Source organism: Echinococcus granulosus (genome assembly GCF_000524195.1).
Source record: "Echinococcus granulosus chromosome Unknown EG_S00005, whole genome shotgun sequence".
Lineage (NCBI taxonomy): Eukaryota > Metazoa > Platyhelminthes > Cestoda > Cyclophyllidea > Taeniidae > Echinococcus > Echinococcus granulosus.
Window position 1 is genome coordinate 728,905 of NW_020170385.1, and position 16,560 is coordinate 745,464.

General features: G+C 40.6%; 3 protein-coding genes across 3 annotated transcripts in view; 1 reads left to right on the top strand and 2 right to left on the bottom strand. All coding sequences in view use genetic code 11, as the record gives it.

Annotated features, from left to right (window-relative positions):
• Positions 1-1,342: 1,342 nt before the first annotated feature.
• EGR_01339 (Autophagy-related protein) lies at positions 1,343-2,244 on the top strand (the record flags this gene model as incomplete). The annotated part of the gene is made up of 5 exons (XM_024490588.1): positions 1,343-1,372; positions 1,405-1,482; positions 1,510-1,593; positions 1,715-1,937; positions 2,006-2,244. The coding sequence occupies 5 exons, from the start codon at positions 1,343-1,345 to the stop codon at positions 2,242-2,244; spliced, it is 654 nt and encodes a 217-aa protein (XP_024354912.1).
• Positions 2,245-2,364: 120 nt separating this feature from the next.
• EGR_01340 (Malignant T cell-amplified sequence) lies at positions 2,365-13,837 on the bottom strand (the record flags this gene model as incomplete). Its single annotated transcript, XM_024490589.1, has 29 exons — positions 2,365-2,523; positions 2,675-2,770; positions 2,826-3,192; positions 3,536-3,771; positions 3,865-3,925; positions 4,233-4,310; positions 4,373-4,574; positions 4,657-4,766; positions 4,789-4,941; positions 5,426-5,488; positions 5,520-5,584; positions 5,638-5,795; positions 6,268-6,349; positions 6,621-6,699; positions 6,773-6,914; positions 7,477-7,609; positions 7,680-7,845; positions 7,884-8,076; positions 8,107-8,231; positions 8,419-8,529; positions 8,856-8,970; positions 9,196-9,241; positions 9,442-9,562; positions 9,873-9,979; positions 10,174-10,378; positions 11,202-11,398; positions 11,833-11,860; positions 12,080-12,122; positions 13,438-13,837. 29 exons carry the CDS (start codon positions 13,835-13,837, stop codon positions 2,365-2,367), a joined length of 4,041 nt encoding a protein of 1,346 aa, XP_024354913.1.
• Positions 13,838-14,901: 1,064 nt separating this feature from the next.
• Positions 14,902-16,560, bottom strand: part of EGR_01341 (hypothetical protein) — a gene marked incomplete at both ends in the record, with an annotated part of 2,793 nt that continues 1,134 nt past the window's right edge. The window contains one exon of the mRNA XM_024490590.1: positions 14,902-15,002. Within this exon, the coding sequence (XP_024354914.1) occupies positions 14,902-15,002 (101 nt within the window). The remainder of the gene's footprint in view (positions 15,003-16,560) is intronic.

Below are 16,560 nucleotides of genomic sequence, written 5' to 3' on the forward strand. Positions count from 1 at the left end.
ATTATATGCCCTCATCAATTGGAATGGTAAATGTAATAAAATTATTGCGCTGACTTAATTTCTAACGCAATTATAAGTTAGATGTTTTATGCCTAATTTCAGACATAAGAAATCAAACAATGTTTTAAATAAAATACTCTAAGAACCAACAATAAGCCAATACATTGAATTTACCTATGCTGCAAATATCGAAAACATTATCCATTATTCACCTGCCTTAGGGTGTGTTATAGGTTTATTTCTCTCAAAATGCGAAATAATTCCACGTAAACTAATAACTCCATCACTCGTTTAGGTAGGACACTATCATTTTTATGCGTGACGTGGACATATGTTGAACCACCGCCTATGGGTTCAATTAAAAAAGTTTTCGAAAACTTTTAGATTACTGGCAACGAGTAAGTGTCAGCTGCAGCGCCTCGAGACCTCCCTGAAGTCTAAAGAAGATGTAATTCTCGAAGAGAATATGTATATCACTAAACAGCAGAGCTTGGTACCACTGGCACAGCCCGAAGGCCAGCCCACCCGACGAAGGTGCAGTGGCGGAGCGCTTAATGGTTCACTTTACCAAAACCGGTAGCAAAACAAACAGCCAACGTATATCACAGCCATGCGATAAGATTGTATCGGAAAACCTCATTCAGACCACGTAACGCACGGCCAAGGTTAAAATTTGATTTTAAAAGATCAAAGTAACTTCACAATTTTTGAAACAAAGATTAAATCTAAAGCAATTTTAAAAGCAACGTGTTATGCTATCAAGTGATAGGTTCATTGTTTGCTTAGCGACCGGTTTTGGCAAATTGCCACTTCGTCAATCGTCGTACCTCGCCTGGTGGGCTGGCCTTTGGACCATGCCAGTAGCTTTAATACCTTCTGTATGTCTAAAATACATATTCTACCCAAGTATTGTCTCCTTTGGTCTTTAGAGAAGCCTCAGAGTACTGTGACCATGTAACATCGTTACCAAATATTCTTGAATCTGTAATCGTTGCGTAAAGGAGGTTGAGAGCCAAGGCAACAAAACTCTTCGGTGTTTAAAATTTCGCTTAAAAATAAAGAAAAATTCACTGGAAGGTTACCGTCAGTTCTCCCAGATTTTATATCTAGAGCTTTAGCAATGAAAAGTGGGCTACTTGAATCTTCTTAGTGCGACAACAAATAAACAGAAAAATTATCCGAATTAGCAATTAAGACATAGGTGATAGTGGCCTCCAAATACTTCATTTTGATAGACGATGATACCTTAGACAATTCGCAATGTATAAGTGCTTCACCCAGTGTTTGTTTATATGAACCTTTTTATCACTGAATTTTTCGGAGGCTTGTGAGAATAGCTAGGATGTCCTTCAGAGAATACACTGTCACTCTAGTAATGTGTCCAATACTATGCTAACTTCATAGGTACTGCAAGAATCCGAGATAGAGGAGACACTTCAGGCTTTTCTGCACACAGTACTATTGCATCGAACATTTCCAACGGTAAACAATGCCAGTCTAATTTTTTAGCTCAGTTTTAAAGATGGAGCTGTCAGTTACACATCTTACATAGGGATTGAGGATGTCGACTGCAAAACCATTGACCTGACTTACGTAAGCAAGCCGACCCTGACCTTGTGCTTATTACTATTCACGTACATATGTTTCTCATTGAGGAACAAATGCAACCGGCCTTATCTGTTCTCATACTTATCTAACATCACCCTTGTCATAGGTTAAGGTAGCATCGGATCCTCTGCATGAACGCATAGCTGGCCACGTTGCGATGTTAGCAAAAGCCCTCCGTGGAGACTCCGAAAGTAGATGCGATAAACCTCCGAAAGGTTGCATTACACTGGCGTTTGTCGCTAACCGTAAGGGTAGTTGGGTGCTCGGATGTGAACCATCAGTGTGGGAGCGCTGGGTCTTTAATGTCGAACTGCAGTCAATAACCTCGAGTACGTCCCTCGTTTTTTTCTTTTTCCTTCATAAATGCACTCACCCACTGCCTATCTTTGCTTTCAAGACGGTGTAGAACGTCGTCAGGAATTAGCAGCACAAATCAAAGGGGAATTACTCTACGTCCTTGACTGCATTAATACATCTGAGAATTCCTTACCCGAACTGGGAAGTTCCCAATCCGAATGCGATACCGTCATCGACTTCTCCATGCCGGAGGTTTCACCCTATCGGTTCAACCTAATACACTTCCCTGAAGCAACACAAATAAAGCAGAATAAATCCTCAGGAATACGGCGATTTTAGCCTCCCCATGGTGATGATGAAATTTTCCACTGTGGTATGATTATTTGTTCGACTTTTATTATCGATGTGTGACAACAATTATAGATGCATAGTTTTCGTTATTTCAGTTTCCACTGATTTTCATGCGTCCTGCCGGCAGTAAGGCGTCATCAGAGTATTACAGTGCAGTTGTACGTTTAATATCCAGACGCTTACATTTGATATTTCTGCGCTTATTCGAGACAGAACCGTATACTTGGTAGTGTTCAACCCTGATGTGTGATCACGTAGATGTGTCGTCTATAAGGCAGCATACGTTAACGGATTAGCCTCAGATAACAAATGCCTTCGTCAGTGGTTTTTAACGCAAAGGCTGCACAAAAACTGGCCAAAAGAAGTTTTAAAATTCTAAGTTAGCTAATATTAAAGGCAGAAGTTGCGGCCTTCTCACCTGGGTATCATATGGGCTTCTCTCACGTTTGTAAGTCTCCGAATGGAGGTGCTGGAACTTTGGGGCAATAACCGTTGGCTTACGCTCAGACTGTATCTGTAAAAACAATTTTAGAGTTTAGAAAAAATACTTGGCCAAAGAAATTGCGTACCACTAGGTTTGCCGCACGCATCCTAAGTCCGAATTCATCGTCTTCTCGACCCCATCCCCAAAACCGATTTGAAAAGCCATTAATTAGTTTATACGACTCACGGGATATAATTATGGCACCTCCTGTGTACCTGGAATATGCGTAGTATAGTGGATGCATCCAGTATGGTATGAGGTGATAAGGATACCGACCGTAGTGTTCGTATTTCAGATCATCATCTATGGGGAGCAGGTCAACATCGTGTAAAGCAATCATTGAACAAGCAGGCTGAGGTTGGGTCCACCCTGATACAGAGGATTCAAAGTACTGCGATTCCATGATTTCAGATTCCTTTACACCGACGTTTAAGAGGGAACCACGGTTAAACCTTATGGAGAGAGAAGAATTACGTTTCAATACTCCAGTTTCATTGAAGCACACTTCTAAAATTCGATAAAATGTGAAGCTCCTAAGCCACCACCATCGCCGGTGTTCGAATATAGGAGATACGCCACTAGAGACAAGAATATAAGGGCATTTTAGAACCTGCTGTTGGTAAAGTAGCGTCATGATCCCCTTCGATGCATATGGAAAACGACTCACTCCTCAACGTACCATAGTCAGGTATAATGAAAGTGGGTTCAACTATCAGAGGAAGCCATTGATCAGAAAGAAATAATAGTGAACCTGATGGACATTAAGAACAAAACAAGGTTAGAAAGATAAGACACCTGTAATCGTCCGCCTGATTCACGATGTAGAAGGTGTGAGGAACCCCTTTTCGATTTAGATATTGATGCATGTGAGGAAGGAAAAAAAGAAGATTGGTAAAGCGATCCCTAAATGGAACGACGATGGCAAGAGTGTGATTGACTGAGATTTTAGCTGTTGGTTTGCAATCTGGTTGAATAATTTTCCATGTGGTCAGAATCAATATAGACGTCGCGAGAATGGGTAAAACATATTTCTGAAAAAAAGGACAGATTGCCGGGTATGAGCAAGCACAGAGTTACGTCAAGCGGTGGAAGCGTTCCTCCAGCGCGAGTATATGTTGGCTTACCTTAAATGGCCGCAGGGGACACATTGAATGACGGGTTTTGAAACCGCTCTTCCTATTGGACCTATCGAATACGAAAAAGAAAAATGAAGCATTTTACACAAATAATGGTACAGCCTAGAAATCAATCTGCGGCTTAGCAAGAAGGCAGTGCGCACATCTTCCGAGATAACATCATATGCTGGGAAAGCAAGTGGGAATTCGGATAGGGTCTCGCCTATTCTGATTCCCACAATTTTAACAAAATAACTGCACCAGCACAAATAGACAGACGATCACAGAAAAAAAAAACATTTATTCCCAAAAAGTAGGTGTGGTATTTAATGCATTACCACGCATACAATATTAGTGAGGTCTCAATTTTCAATCACCGAACTGGTCTCATTTGCCACAGGCCATCGTTCAGATAATGCAAAGTTTCCACACCAACACTCTTATTAATATCAAGCCTAAAAAGGAAAATGAGTAAAATAGATTGAATAAGAGGCATGGAAACACAAATCCGAGGTACATTTCGTCAGTTGACAGTGTTGTAACACCGACGGCCACAGCGTGCTCTTTCCCTTCAGCCATTATTGCTACGACAGTATTCGCGGGCACATTACACAACTTAGCTCCTGGAGAAGTGAGACCAGGACACATTATATTGGATCCGTTTAAAACGTGTTTAATAGCACCACGGTCTACTTGTAATTGGGGAAGGAGAAACGGATCTACAAGCATTAAATAAATTTCCAGTAACAACCAGACGCCATCGGTTTATCTGAAAGGGAAAACAACATAAATAACGATTACATTTATGCAAAAGCCTCAACGACGGTACAAAAGGGCCATCACGTTGACGAAAGAATATCACTTCACCAGACGGATCCGCAAAAAGTTCAATGTGCTCATGACTGGAATCGCTAACAGCAAATGCAATTATACCATTTAAGTAGCTTTAGTGGTTCCTTCTTTGGTAAAATGTTATCAAGGTAGTCCTTTGCGACTTCGAAGTTTTCTGTAACTCTACTCCTTATAGTCTTGGATACGGAGTTTTTCGCTGTATTCACAGAGGATATATTTTCTTTTTCATTAAATCTTAAAAAAAATACGGTGAACGAGTCGAAACAACGCACTTCTTAAACATAATAGGTGACAGAGGTGCGACTTGGTCAAATGGGCCAGTTAAGGTCACTACATAGTAGAAGACCAATCGTTTACTAGCAAGTTACATAAAAGTTATTTATAAAAGCCATTAATTTTTTTTACATAATAGGATACAGTCTTATTTCGCATTTCTAAGCACACACTCTTTACAATCAACTTGACAATAGACATTTTAAAAAGTTTGAGTCCTACGTGTTGCACCAAATGATAGTTCAGCTATACACCAGGGTTAAAAGAATTACAAATTAAACCAAGAACAACCCTTGTCAATGCCTATTTATTGGGAATAAATTTAGCATCTCTCTAAGTGACACAGCGTGGGAGACCCAACCTGCTTGTACCTCATCATCCCGATCACCTGTCCCATCCGATTGCCGAGGAAATTTAGCAAAAACACGAATCCATAAGAGAGTACCTCTCCTCACCAGTACTAAATTCTGCGGGGGCGAACACCCATAAAGACTGACCACCACCCCACCTACACGCCAGAAGGGACCACCAAACCTCACCCACCCCCAGACCGGTTGACCGAGACCAATCCCAATCGAAGAAGTAATGAGGCAAAACACCACATCTACATTAATAAAGGCTCCAAAAACAGCAAATATCATCGTAGTGAAGGAATACCTCTTTCTTCGTGGTATGAAGAGATATGCAGGCTTGAAGCGAATGATCATTGCGCTTGATTAGTCTGCCACTTTCACCCAAATATTGCCCCCGAATAACGACTACCGACTCCCCCAAACGCTTTGGGACAGTAGGTTGCAGTTTACTTTCATGGATATCTATAAAAGCAGCAAACTTCAGTGACAAGGTTATTTATCAACATGCACTTGCATAGCCTAATGCAGAACAGCAGAAAAAATAGCGTGGAGGCAAAATTGCACAATGCTGGAAAATGGAAAAAGAGTCTAAATTCATCTGGCTCCATAAAATAACATTAGAAAATCACGGAAGTAATTTAAGAAATGTCGTTAGCTTAGAAAACTGTCAAGAACTAGGCATATGCTACTACAAGCAACTTTAAAAAATAGTATCAAGTTCCAACAAGGTACTACAATCTGGTATTCTGCCTGAAGGTATAGATTACAATGCGAAGACCCATGTAGTATGGAGGAAACTGTGGCAAATGCAAGATCTTTTCTAGAAAGTTGGAAATCTGAACAATCATGATACGGTAAATCTGATTTGAGTCCATGTAGACACTGTCAATCCGAAAAAGTGGTCACTCAACAAGTAAATCGTGCAAAAGCTTACGTCGTAAGACACGGCCACCTTCCGTTTCACACGAGCATCGATAAGGATGAGATTGAGACCCAGAAACAGACATTATTTTGATCTAGTGTAGACGAAGAGCAAATTGAACAAAAGTAACAAAAAGGTGGATTAGATATAATGAATCTACTAGGAGACCATTTTAACTGTGGTCCCACCAATTGTACACCCAAATCACAGAAAATGCTTTGTAGTTCTTGACAAGACACGTAATAACGAAGCAGGGCATCGACAGAATAAAAAGATTACTGGAAGGCAAATATGGTAACACAAAAACCCAAGTGCAGTACAATGTACATTATTTAAAATATCTGTTGTTTATCAATAAGAAATACCTTTTGCAAGTAGTACTTGCTCCCTTTGTCGAGATAACGCACAATAAGACCTCTCTGGAGCCAAGTCGACCGATGGCCGCTAAAAGGTATTAAGTGAGTAAAACATAAAACACGCAAAACAGTTTATGAAAAAGAAAACCAACGATACTGACCAATTTGCTATATCTTCCTTTTTCCGCTTTGTGGGACACGCTTTCACTGTACCTTCACCCTGACCGCCTTCTCTGTTCATGCGACACTGAATGGAATCCTCGTTAGCCATCTCAGCTTTGCACTGTTTTGCCCCAGCCATATCTATCAACAGCGAAAAATAATTTCTGGAACTACTGCGAGTAGAGATGGCATGTTTGCAAAAATATAGCCAAGCACAAATTTTCAAGTGATTTGCTTGACCTATCACAGCTTCTTTATGCGCTTAATATGAGAGCAAAGCTGAAAAATGTACAGACTATGTCAATCCTCAACAGTTGCAATTTAAATAAAGCAAACTGTATACAAAAAGAATGGCATCCAATCCCGTATGAGTGAGAAATACAAATAATAATAATAGTATCAGTAATACCAATTTGCTATCGCACAAGAATATGAAGAAAACCTCTTCACATTCAACAGGTTTCACTTCAAGACTAAGGCTTTAAATGAAAACAAGCAGAAATAAGAGGGCATTAAAAAGCAAATATCGTGACACTCAGAAACTGGGTGAAGTGCTGAAAGAAACAAGGAGTTAAGTGCAATGTATTTGCTGCCATAATATTAAAAAAGCAGTAAGAGCACAGATAATGAAACAACTCATTGTGGTAATACCAAGGTGCATGCCCTTGGTACCTGCAGGCGTTTAAGCACAAGCGAACCTTACCTAGATAATGTCCGAAATTCTCGAATTCAGCATATGACACAAGACGCACAGCTGCTTGCATTATTTTAACAATTTGTTTGGTTGCCGTAAGTTGGACGACAACACGTCCTATGTCGCCATCCACACCTTGTATCTACAGTGAGCACAGAAACTTAAGGTTTATTGACGCAATGCGCAAAATGCAAGGACTGCAATGAACTCACAACTCCATATTGACCATCATTGCGGCCGTAAACTATTTGACATTTGGCTCCTACCTTCCAAACCAACTTTTCACTATCTTCACCCATCATTTTCCTTGATTTCAGAAGCACTTTACGATCAGCGCCAAGACCGAGACCTTTCAGACGTAATTTAGCAGCGAAGCGCCTAGAAGAATACTAGGTAAGTCCTACAACAGGGTTTACTCTGAAGTGCGCTGCTTGATGTCATCTTCTTTCAAACCCATTCCCTTCAGCAAAGCTAGTCCAAAATGTTCAACAGGAACCTGATTATAATCAGGATCAACGACGTCTTCGATAGTTAAAACGTCTTTCTCCGGTGGTCCAGTGACAATACTAACTTTGGTCGACGGCGCTATGCCCATGCCGCTTAAAATTTCTAACGCGGTGACATATATGTAGACATTACCTGAAGAGGATGACTTTAAAACCTCAGCAGTCAAATTATCAGATTTCTTTTTTGGCTGCTCAAATATCTTTGAACAAGATACCCGGAGTGGAATAACGAGCTTTTTATCGGGAAGAACTGATTCGCTGAATTTACAAATATTAATAGCTGAAAACACGGGCACATCCATTTTGATAGTATGTTAAGTAAATTCAAAAAGCCATATGGTGGCGCAAAATATCCAAGACTTCAACGTGGATAGGATTTGAACACAAAAAATATTAAATGCTTAGCCAGTGCTAGGCAATGAAAAGAAGGTGAGTCGACAATTACCATTGTGGGGTGCAGCTGTCAAAGGATGTGACGTAGTCAATAGAAGTTTCTTTTGTTTCCGTTTCATCCGACAATTCTGAAGGCGGCAGCAATTTGGACTTGTATGTGGACCTGTTAAAACCAAACGAAACCCTTCCAGCCTCACTCATTTTATAAAACGGGGTAATAGGTCACCGGTTGGTTCAAATAAAGCATTAGAAGTGTTGGGTAACACAAACAATCTAGCAAAAATTCACAATTATTAGTAATCGAAATGTTTTTTGATAATTTAGAAGCCAGCATATATTTTATAAATTTTGAAGTAGGATCAGTGCAACATTTAAAGCACGAAAAGATAGAGTCCAATCTGAATAACTATCAACTCACAAAGAACTACATTCTAACCGTTTACTGGGCATTGCAAGTTGGTTGTTCCAACGAAATTGAAAAATCGTAACCCCAATTGCATAACACCCAATGAGGTCGCACCCGCCCGCAGCAGTGAAGTCGCTGGAAATGGGCACAAACCACCCGCAGGCTTAATGCGTTGGCGGCCCTGCATCAGACACGGCTCTAAGGGAAATAACACCACCCCCACACAACATGGTGCTAACGCATCGCTGCACGCAAAATAACGGAACAAAGCCCACGACCCCGAGCAAAGACGAACGCCTAGTCAGCGCAGCACAAAAACGAGAGCTCGTGTGACCCAACGGCCGAAGCGAAGTTTGAGAACCCCAATGATAACATTAAACAGTTTTAAGAAAGGTCTGCTTTATTATTTGTCTCCATATTTACTCAAGAGCTCATCGCAAATTTTCGTCAGTTCAGTATTCTCCCGAACCTATAAATGAAGGTAAAGCTGTAGTGTTAACCATACGCATCTTTCCAACATCAAAATATGTCGATATATGTTAAAAATTGCGAGGGAAAAATGCAAACTATATTTTGTGCCAAAAAATATTTTAAGGGAAAGCGCTCTGATTCATGTTCAACGATTCCCAAAAGTTGCTTAAAATAGGCCATGACTTTGCATAACGTTACCTTCTGTTCCAGTTGGGATTCAAGACTGTGAATCCTTAGTTCAGAGCGTTTAATTGCTGCCCGAAGTCGAGTCACTTCATCTTCATTTGCACGCTTTGCCCTCTCGGTCTCCTCAGCAATTCTAACAAATTCGGAAAAACGCTCGAATTTAAAAATAATAAAGATGATGAATGTGCGCCAAAATCACGAAACCTGGAAATCCTGCAAAGTAATATGATTGGGTTATCATGTATTACAACTGATTAGTCTTCACTACGAGGTGAATCAAAGTATGCAAGATTTTGCTCAAAGTTAATTACAACCTATGTGCTTAAAAAGAGATGCGTCTCAAAATACTGTTGTATTCTAAGTATGGCTAAATTTCTGATTAATTCAACCTTAATAGCATCACAAAACAGAAATCAGCTCATGTAAATAGAAATGTGACATACTTTGTAAGTTGCTGTTCAGCGTGCACCTTGAGAGCTTGGTACCTTTGTTCCTGTCGTTTTAACTGATCCTGATATTCTTGTGCTGCTCTCTTCAACGTTTCTTCGTTCTAGATGGACAATAATTACGGGTGCGTAGACAGTGAACGTCTTAGAGTAAATTTCTATTGATTCCAATGGCAAATGCCTTATAGATCAGATTTGGAACGACAGCACAAACTATGGGCATTTATGACTAGGTGACTAAGTATCCGACTTTCGACTGGAAACAGTTAATTAAGAGATTAAAAGATAGAGCACCTACCGCTTTAAATCCTGCAATTATTTGCTTAGACTTTTCAAATCGACGATGAAGATCACCGAAAGCCTTTTCAATTGTAGAGATTTCTTCAATAGCTTGGTCACGTTCCGATATTATATCGATTACAGATTCCTTGGCAGACTCTTCCGCGCGCGCCTTTTCCTCGGCCAGCTGACGCAAACTCCGCTCGTACTCAGCAATGCATCGCCTACGGATGAACAAAAACGCATTTTAGATTGGTGATTGATAAAACTGCTACCCTATACATCCTACCTTACCATAATGCAATGCTTGTTAAGTTGTAATGCAAGAGAAGACAACCAGGTTAAATACCAGTATTAAAAAAAACAACCAAGCTTTAAATCGTACACAGTAAACGACCTTGGTGCATCTTAAATTGACTCTTGGGGCTTGTAAGATGATGACCCAACGCGTGAGCTACGCTAGTAGCAACAAACATGCTGCCCAAATAAGGAAGAAAACAAATCCCCAAACAATGAGGCAACTACGTGCACAATAACTAGTTATTCATGCCACTTTTGGGCAAATAACAGCAGTACACCACCCAGCTTTGAAAAGAAACCGTCTACAAAAGTGCACGAATGAATTCAACGAAAAGGTAGGAGCTCGCCCCAATTGAAATACCGGGAAAGTAGGAGCCTTTTACATTTCATCACAAGAACAATGCAGATCTTACTGAACGAAACCGAATCACACGCAGAGTAAGTTAATTATGTATTAAACGGTAGAGCGTAAAGGCAAGAAAATATGTGGCTGTTTCCATCACACTCAAATCGATTAGCACATCCCCTATTTAATGGCACCTAAGAAAAAGGGAGACATTTCGAACAACTGAGAAAAAGCACAAGTACTAGGTGATTCGAAAACTCTGGTCGAATACCTAACCATGACATTTACTAAACCTAAACTTCAAGCACATAGATGGTCAAGCAAAGGAGTTTCGAAAACAGAAGTTTACACGGGCACGATGCGGGAATATAAAAGTAATGCAATCATTAAAAAAATCGCACTGCATGTCGGCAACAATTGTAGTAAGATGCTCTTTGTCGGCACGTAAACTGGCCAATTCTTCGTCGACGGAGAGTGGGACCTCGGATTCGGCTTCAGGTAGAGGCGAAGGATTTCCAGAGGCCAGATCAAACGTTGCGGCCGAACTGTTGCTGTTATGACGCGAGTGACCTTCGTGAGTGAAGTGACCATCTACTGGCTGTTATATAAAAGAAACAGTATCATTACAACCTACATTTAAAGCTACCTCATCAGGCTATGCATTCAGTCAGTTTTAATTACCTAATAAGCATTCGCATGGTTATGCAATTTGGCATAAAAAACAAAGCCATTTGTTGAGCAAATTAAAAGATCCTGCGACCTTAAAAACCATCACTAGCTAACGATTCGAGTATGACAAGTCCGAAAATTAGACACTAATACTATAATAAAAGCTATAAAAATAAATGAACATTCACCGCGAAATAATCACCTCAAGTTGTCTAATTGGAGATGGGCGTAAGGATAAAAGTGCTCTGGTATGGATAAGATGTATAAATCGAATGCATGAGCAGAAAGCCCGCCTAAGACTAAAATCAACAGATGCATGACAGCTTACAAAATACCAACTATATTCCAAGGGGCATAACTTACTTCTTGTGTTGAAAAGCTGTCAGGGGGTCTGAAAACCAACAAACAATATCCAGCTGTATTATAATGGATCATTAGAGTCAAGTGTCACAACTATACAACCCCCAAATCTAAATATTCAAGGCCTATCATAAAATAAACACACTAAACTGTTCCAAAATAGCCTAGTCATTAATATGCACTGTTTTAATGGTAGAAGATAATGCAGCTAGAATGACATCCCAGCTTCCGCTAGTAAAATCAAACTTACGAAACATCCGCGATGTCCGGGACATGAGTCTCCGCATTGGGAGCTAAATAAGGAAGTGATGTCAAAATTTAATAAAAATAATGAACAGAAAAAGATTGCACATCATACCAATCTATCGGAAACTACTGATAAAAACACGATTAATCGGGCCCAAATGAGTTTCCACGTATTGGTCATATCTCCAACAAAAGTTTCTATATTAATACCTTCGAAACGTAACTGGAATAATAATTGATGGATTAAAACCCTCGGAGACGGTAGTGCTGGTTCCTGTTACGTTTTTTTCGCCTAAATACATTTAGTCTCGGCATGAAGATTCCAGAAGACACAGCTACAGGACCGTTAATAACTTCCGAAAAGATATCGCTTGAGATACTCCTACTGTCCACGCTACTGCAGTAGTTTATACCGACATTACAACTCCCAGTTTAATCTAAATGACACGAAGCTAACGCTACAAGAACGTTACATCAAGTTATTACAAGACTTTTGTGCTTGGGTATTGAAATTCAGCACTCCTCTGCGATGTCTTACTATTGACAGAATATGACGATTCTGCCTCTTTGACAAAGCTCGGGTCTTGTTTCAATCTCATAGTTGGCAGACAAAACTTCAGTTTTTGCCGAACTGACTCGCTATATGATTCTATTTTTTCGTGGCACCAAAAATGGAATTTTAGCTAACTTACTTCCACCAAATACCACAATTAGATCAAAAAGATTTGTAGCTAAATTGACGTGCTTCAAGTTTATAACATAGTCAGAGGACTTGTCCACTTTACTAAAGAGAACGCAGTGGAGTGGTCGTCAAAATGACTAAAGAAAAAAGACTAAGTTATTAAATATAGTTGAAGGGTAGAAAAGCTACGAGAAGAAAAAAGAAAAATGGGGCCGAAATATAGAAATGCGCCAAAAATCGTAATTAAATATGGCGTCGGTAATGAATTCAATTACAGCACTAGCATAGGGTAATGCTAAACTGGTACACAAAACCGCAAACTCAGCATCAGCCCCCACTAACAAGCATTTATCTTACACCCGAACAATTTGCGCAAATGCAAAAAGCATAGACGTTTATCAGATACCACTTGTACGTTTTTAAAATAAGAATAACTTGGAATCAATCAGAGCACTCAAATAACGATGTAAAATAAAAGGTAATCAAAGCGATAACGAAACTATGTAACCTGGGAGGGTGCTAAGTAAAATTTTTCTCATACAGTTAAAAGCCTAACGGTGGAATGCAGGGCTGTGTAAAAAAATATCAGACCAAAGTGCTAATCACACGAAATCTACTTCGGGTGCAAGATAAGCCCCGGATTTAAATTGGCACTATTTTAACAGGAAAGAAACACATACCAGAATCATCCAAAATACCCCTATTACTGACATCAATGGAACTTGGGTTGAATACTGTGCGTACTGGTGGGACTGGGGGAGGGCCTTTGGGATCTTGCTTGATTTCTCTAGTTTCACTTTTGACGTGCTTAGTTCCAGTAGTCGGCGATTCCGCTGTTTCAGCGCATTTACCTGAATTTTCTTCCTCAGTGGATTTGGAAGAATACATGGAGAGACTAGGCGGAGAAGATTCAGTCGGCTCATGGGTAGCCTTGGGCGGAGCACTTGTGGCAGTGGGACTGGTGGCCAATTTATTTCCTCCAAAGGCCGCACCCAAGCCAAAAGGGTTAGTATTTTCATCTATTTCATCCCAATTTATATTGTACCCACCGCTACCGCCAAAAGTTCTATCATTTGTCATACCAGCGAGAGAAAATCCAAGACAGCGTAGCAGGCAATTTGAGATGGTGGGTTAAAAAATGAACCTCGGCTAGTGGAGTTGCAAAATCATCATTAAATTACCCATTTCTAATTTAAAGTCTTCGTCATCACATTCCTTTTAAAGGTTTCTCATAGTAAAAAAAAGTGGATCTAGATTTTGAAAAGGATGTTTTGCAATTCCCAAAGGTGTCCACTAGCCATGCGCATTTACTTGCCTATCAAGTTGACAACATGCTTTAAAAATGTTGTTTGAAGTCGACGGATCTAAACAGCCTAACTTATACTACTGTAATACGATAGTACTTTATCCCTCGATATTAATGAGGCGCCACTCTTGTAATTCGAATTAGCCCTCTTGTGCCTTGCTGGGTGGGCCATGCCAATAGCCCAGACACCTTCTCTGCGCTGAATATATATTCTACGCGAGTAATATGTCTTCTTTCGTCATCAGGTAGTCTCGGGACGCTACACTACAGAGGTTTGTCTCGCTAATATTCATCAACTGGTTGCTCTCATTAAATCAACGTATGAAGCACTTTCGTGCCTTTCTCTCCTAGCTCCATTTTTCTTCTGGTCCGGAAGGACTACTCTAGAAGAAGGCATCATTTATTGTGGCAATATTAAGTTCTACTATTGATTAGACTAGAAAGGGGAATTTTTTTCCTTCTCTTTAATTGATAGCGCCTTCTCAGTCACATAAGTGATTAAATCTGACATCTTGAGGTCAAGAAAGGTATTTATGAGCAGATACATGGAATACACCCTTCTCATCCTTTTAAGTGCCATCTCTGATGTCTCCTTTTGGGCTTATTTCTTCATATACTATTATCGGAGGAATTCTTGCGTAGTGTAATACGATGGTGGTTTATACCTCGGTATTGTTGAGGCGCCACTTGTGAACTTTGAATTTGCCTTCTTGTACCTCGCTGGGTGGGCTGGCCTTTGGACCATGCCAGTAGCCCAAACACCTTTGTGCTGAATATATATTCTGCTCGAGTATTGTCTTCTTTCCTCTTCAAGGAAGTCTCGGGACGCTACAGTAGGTCAGCCGTCATATCCTATGTAAGGACGAATTTTATCTTTCTGGTCTGTGTAATTCAGACTGAGTAATTTGTTAGTAAGATGATGTTTATCGAAAGGTACTCCTGTGGATGATAAGAAACTATACAGCTGCACTAGACCTCCTTCGCAGTCCACACTAGGCTAGCTACACATGTCATAAGATGTCGTGTTTGGCTACGATAAGCATAGGTGCTCACACGCAAGGTTGAGTTTTGTATCGTCTCTGCTTTTAACCACAGCATGCAGTCTGGATCGTTATGTTCCTGCTTAGAAATATCACCTGGCACTCATTCCGCGTTCGGTAAGCATTTTAAACGATGAAACACTGGTGGATGTATGCACTATGGCCCCACGCCCAAGGCGTAAACTTCCTAACGAAAGCTTTGAAAAGTCCAATTAAAGTGCGATCCGTTCTTCCCATCCGACAATCTCCTACGAATAATCAGGTGTCGTATGTGTCTTTGGGATTCCGGAAGTATCGCACAGTTCTGTGAAAGGTAGGCTCTCGAAGTCAGTACCTTGGTCAATACGCACAGTTTCGAGACCCCCATGTTGCCAAATGCATTGATTGAAAAAAGCAGGAGAGACTGTTTCAGGATCTTGGGTCATCAAGAACACCGTCTCAGCCACCTTTGAGAAATATTCTGGCATTACAGAAAAAAAGTACAGCAGTTTCCTTTCTCAATCGATAAGGGACCGACAATGTCGATGCCTACACTCAGCCATGGGAGCTTGTGGGTAATCGCTTTGGTTTGGGAACTTTTGAGTTTGTTGAAGGCAATGCATTTTGGGGAGTAGAAAGCCACAGATGCCTCCTGCTCGAGGCGTTTAGTGCCTTTTTTCTCCTACGTAACCTAATTGGCTATTAAAGTCTTGAAGAGCTGTTGGTACTACTGAGCCTGTGAGTGCTGAGCGCTTAGGTGTTCGGTCCGATCTTGATGTTATCGGGACTTCACGCTCTGGGGGCAGTTTTGGCCACTCCTGCAGTATTCGTCCGGTCGCCATGCCCGATAGCGTCATCTTTTTCGCTGTTGGTATGGGGGATGTAAGGAACCTCTTGTACACCAGACGTGTATTAGGATCAGTATTTCCCACATTTATCCACTGGTATTTAGTGGGTTTGCTCAGCAAGAACGCCATCAATTCCCACGAGGTCTGGTCCGCAATTTGAGGAATTCGCTTTACAATGCGCTTTGTCTTTTTCATATTGTATAGTACAATCGTACTGCCACAGCTCCTAGCACCAGCACACTATCAGACCAACTCCTGCTGATGTGTTCACACTGCAAATGCCCTAGCCATCTGGTTATCTATTAAATGTCCGACCATTGCGAAAATAATGACCAGTTAGCGTTTGTAGTCGCACTTTTCTGTCTCGTCTGCTTATTGAGTTTAGCACTCGCATAAGCAGCGATGGGCTCCCGACGTTTGTCGCCCTTTTACGAAAGTACATTATCCACAACCTCATCACTCACCTCAGTGCTCAGAACGAACGAAGAAGCACCTAATTCGAAATGAGGCAGTGGCAGAATCGGTGCAAAGCTGAGCATCTACTCTAATTCTTTGGGAACCTCATCGCACTTTTCTTCAAATAATCTTTTTGACCTTGTTTGCAATTTTAGCAAAGCCGTTAAGAAAATG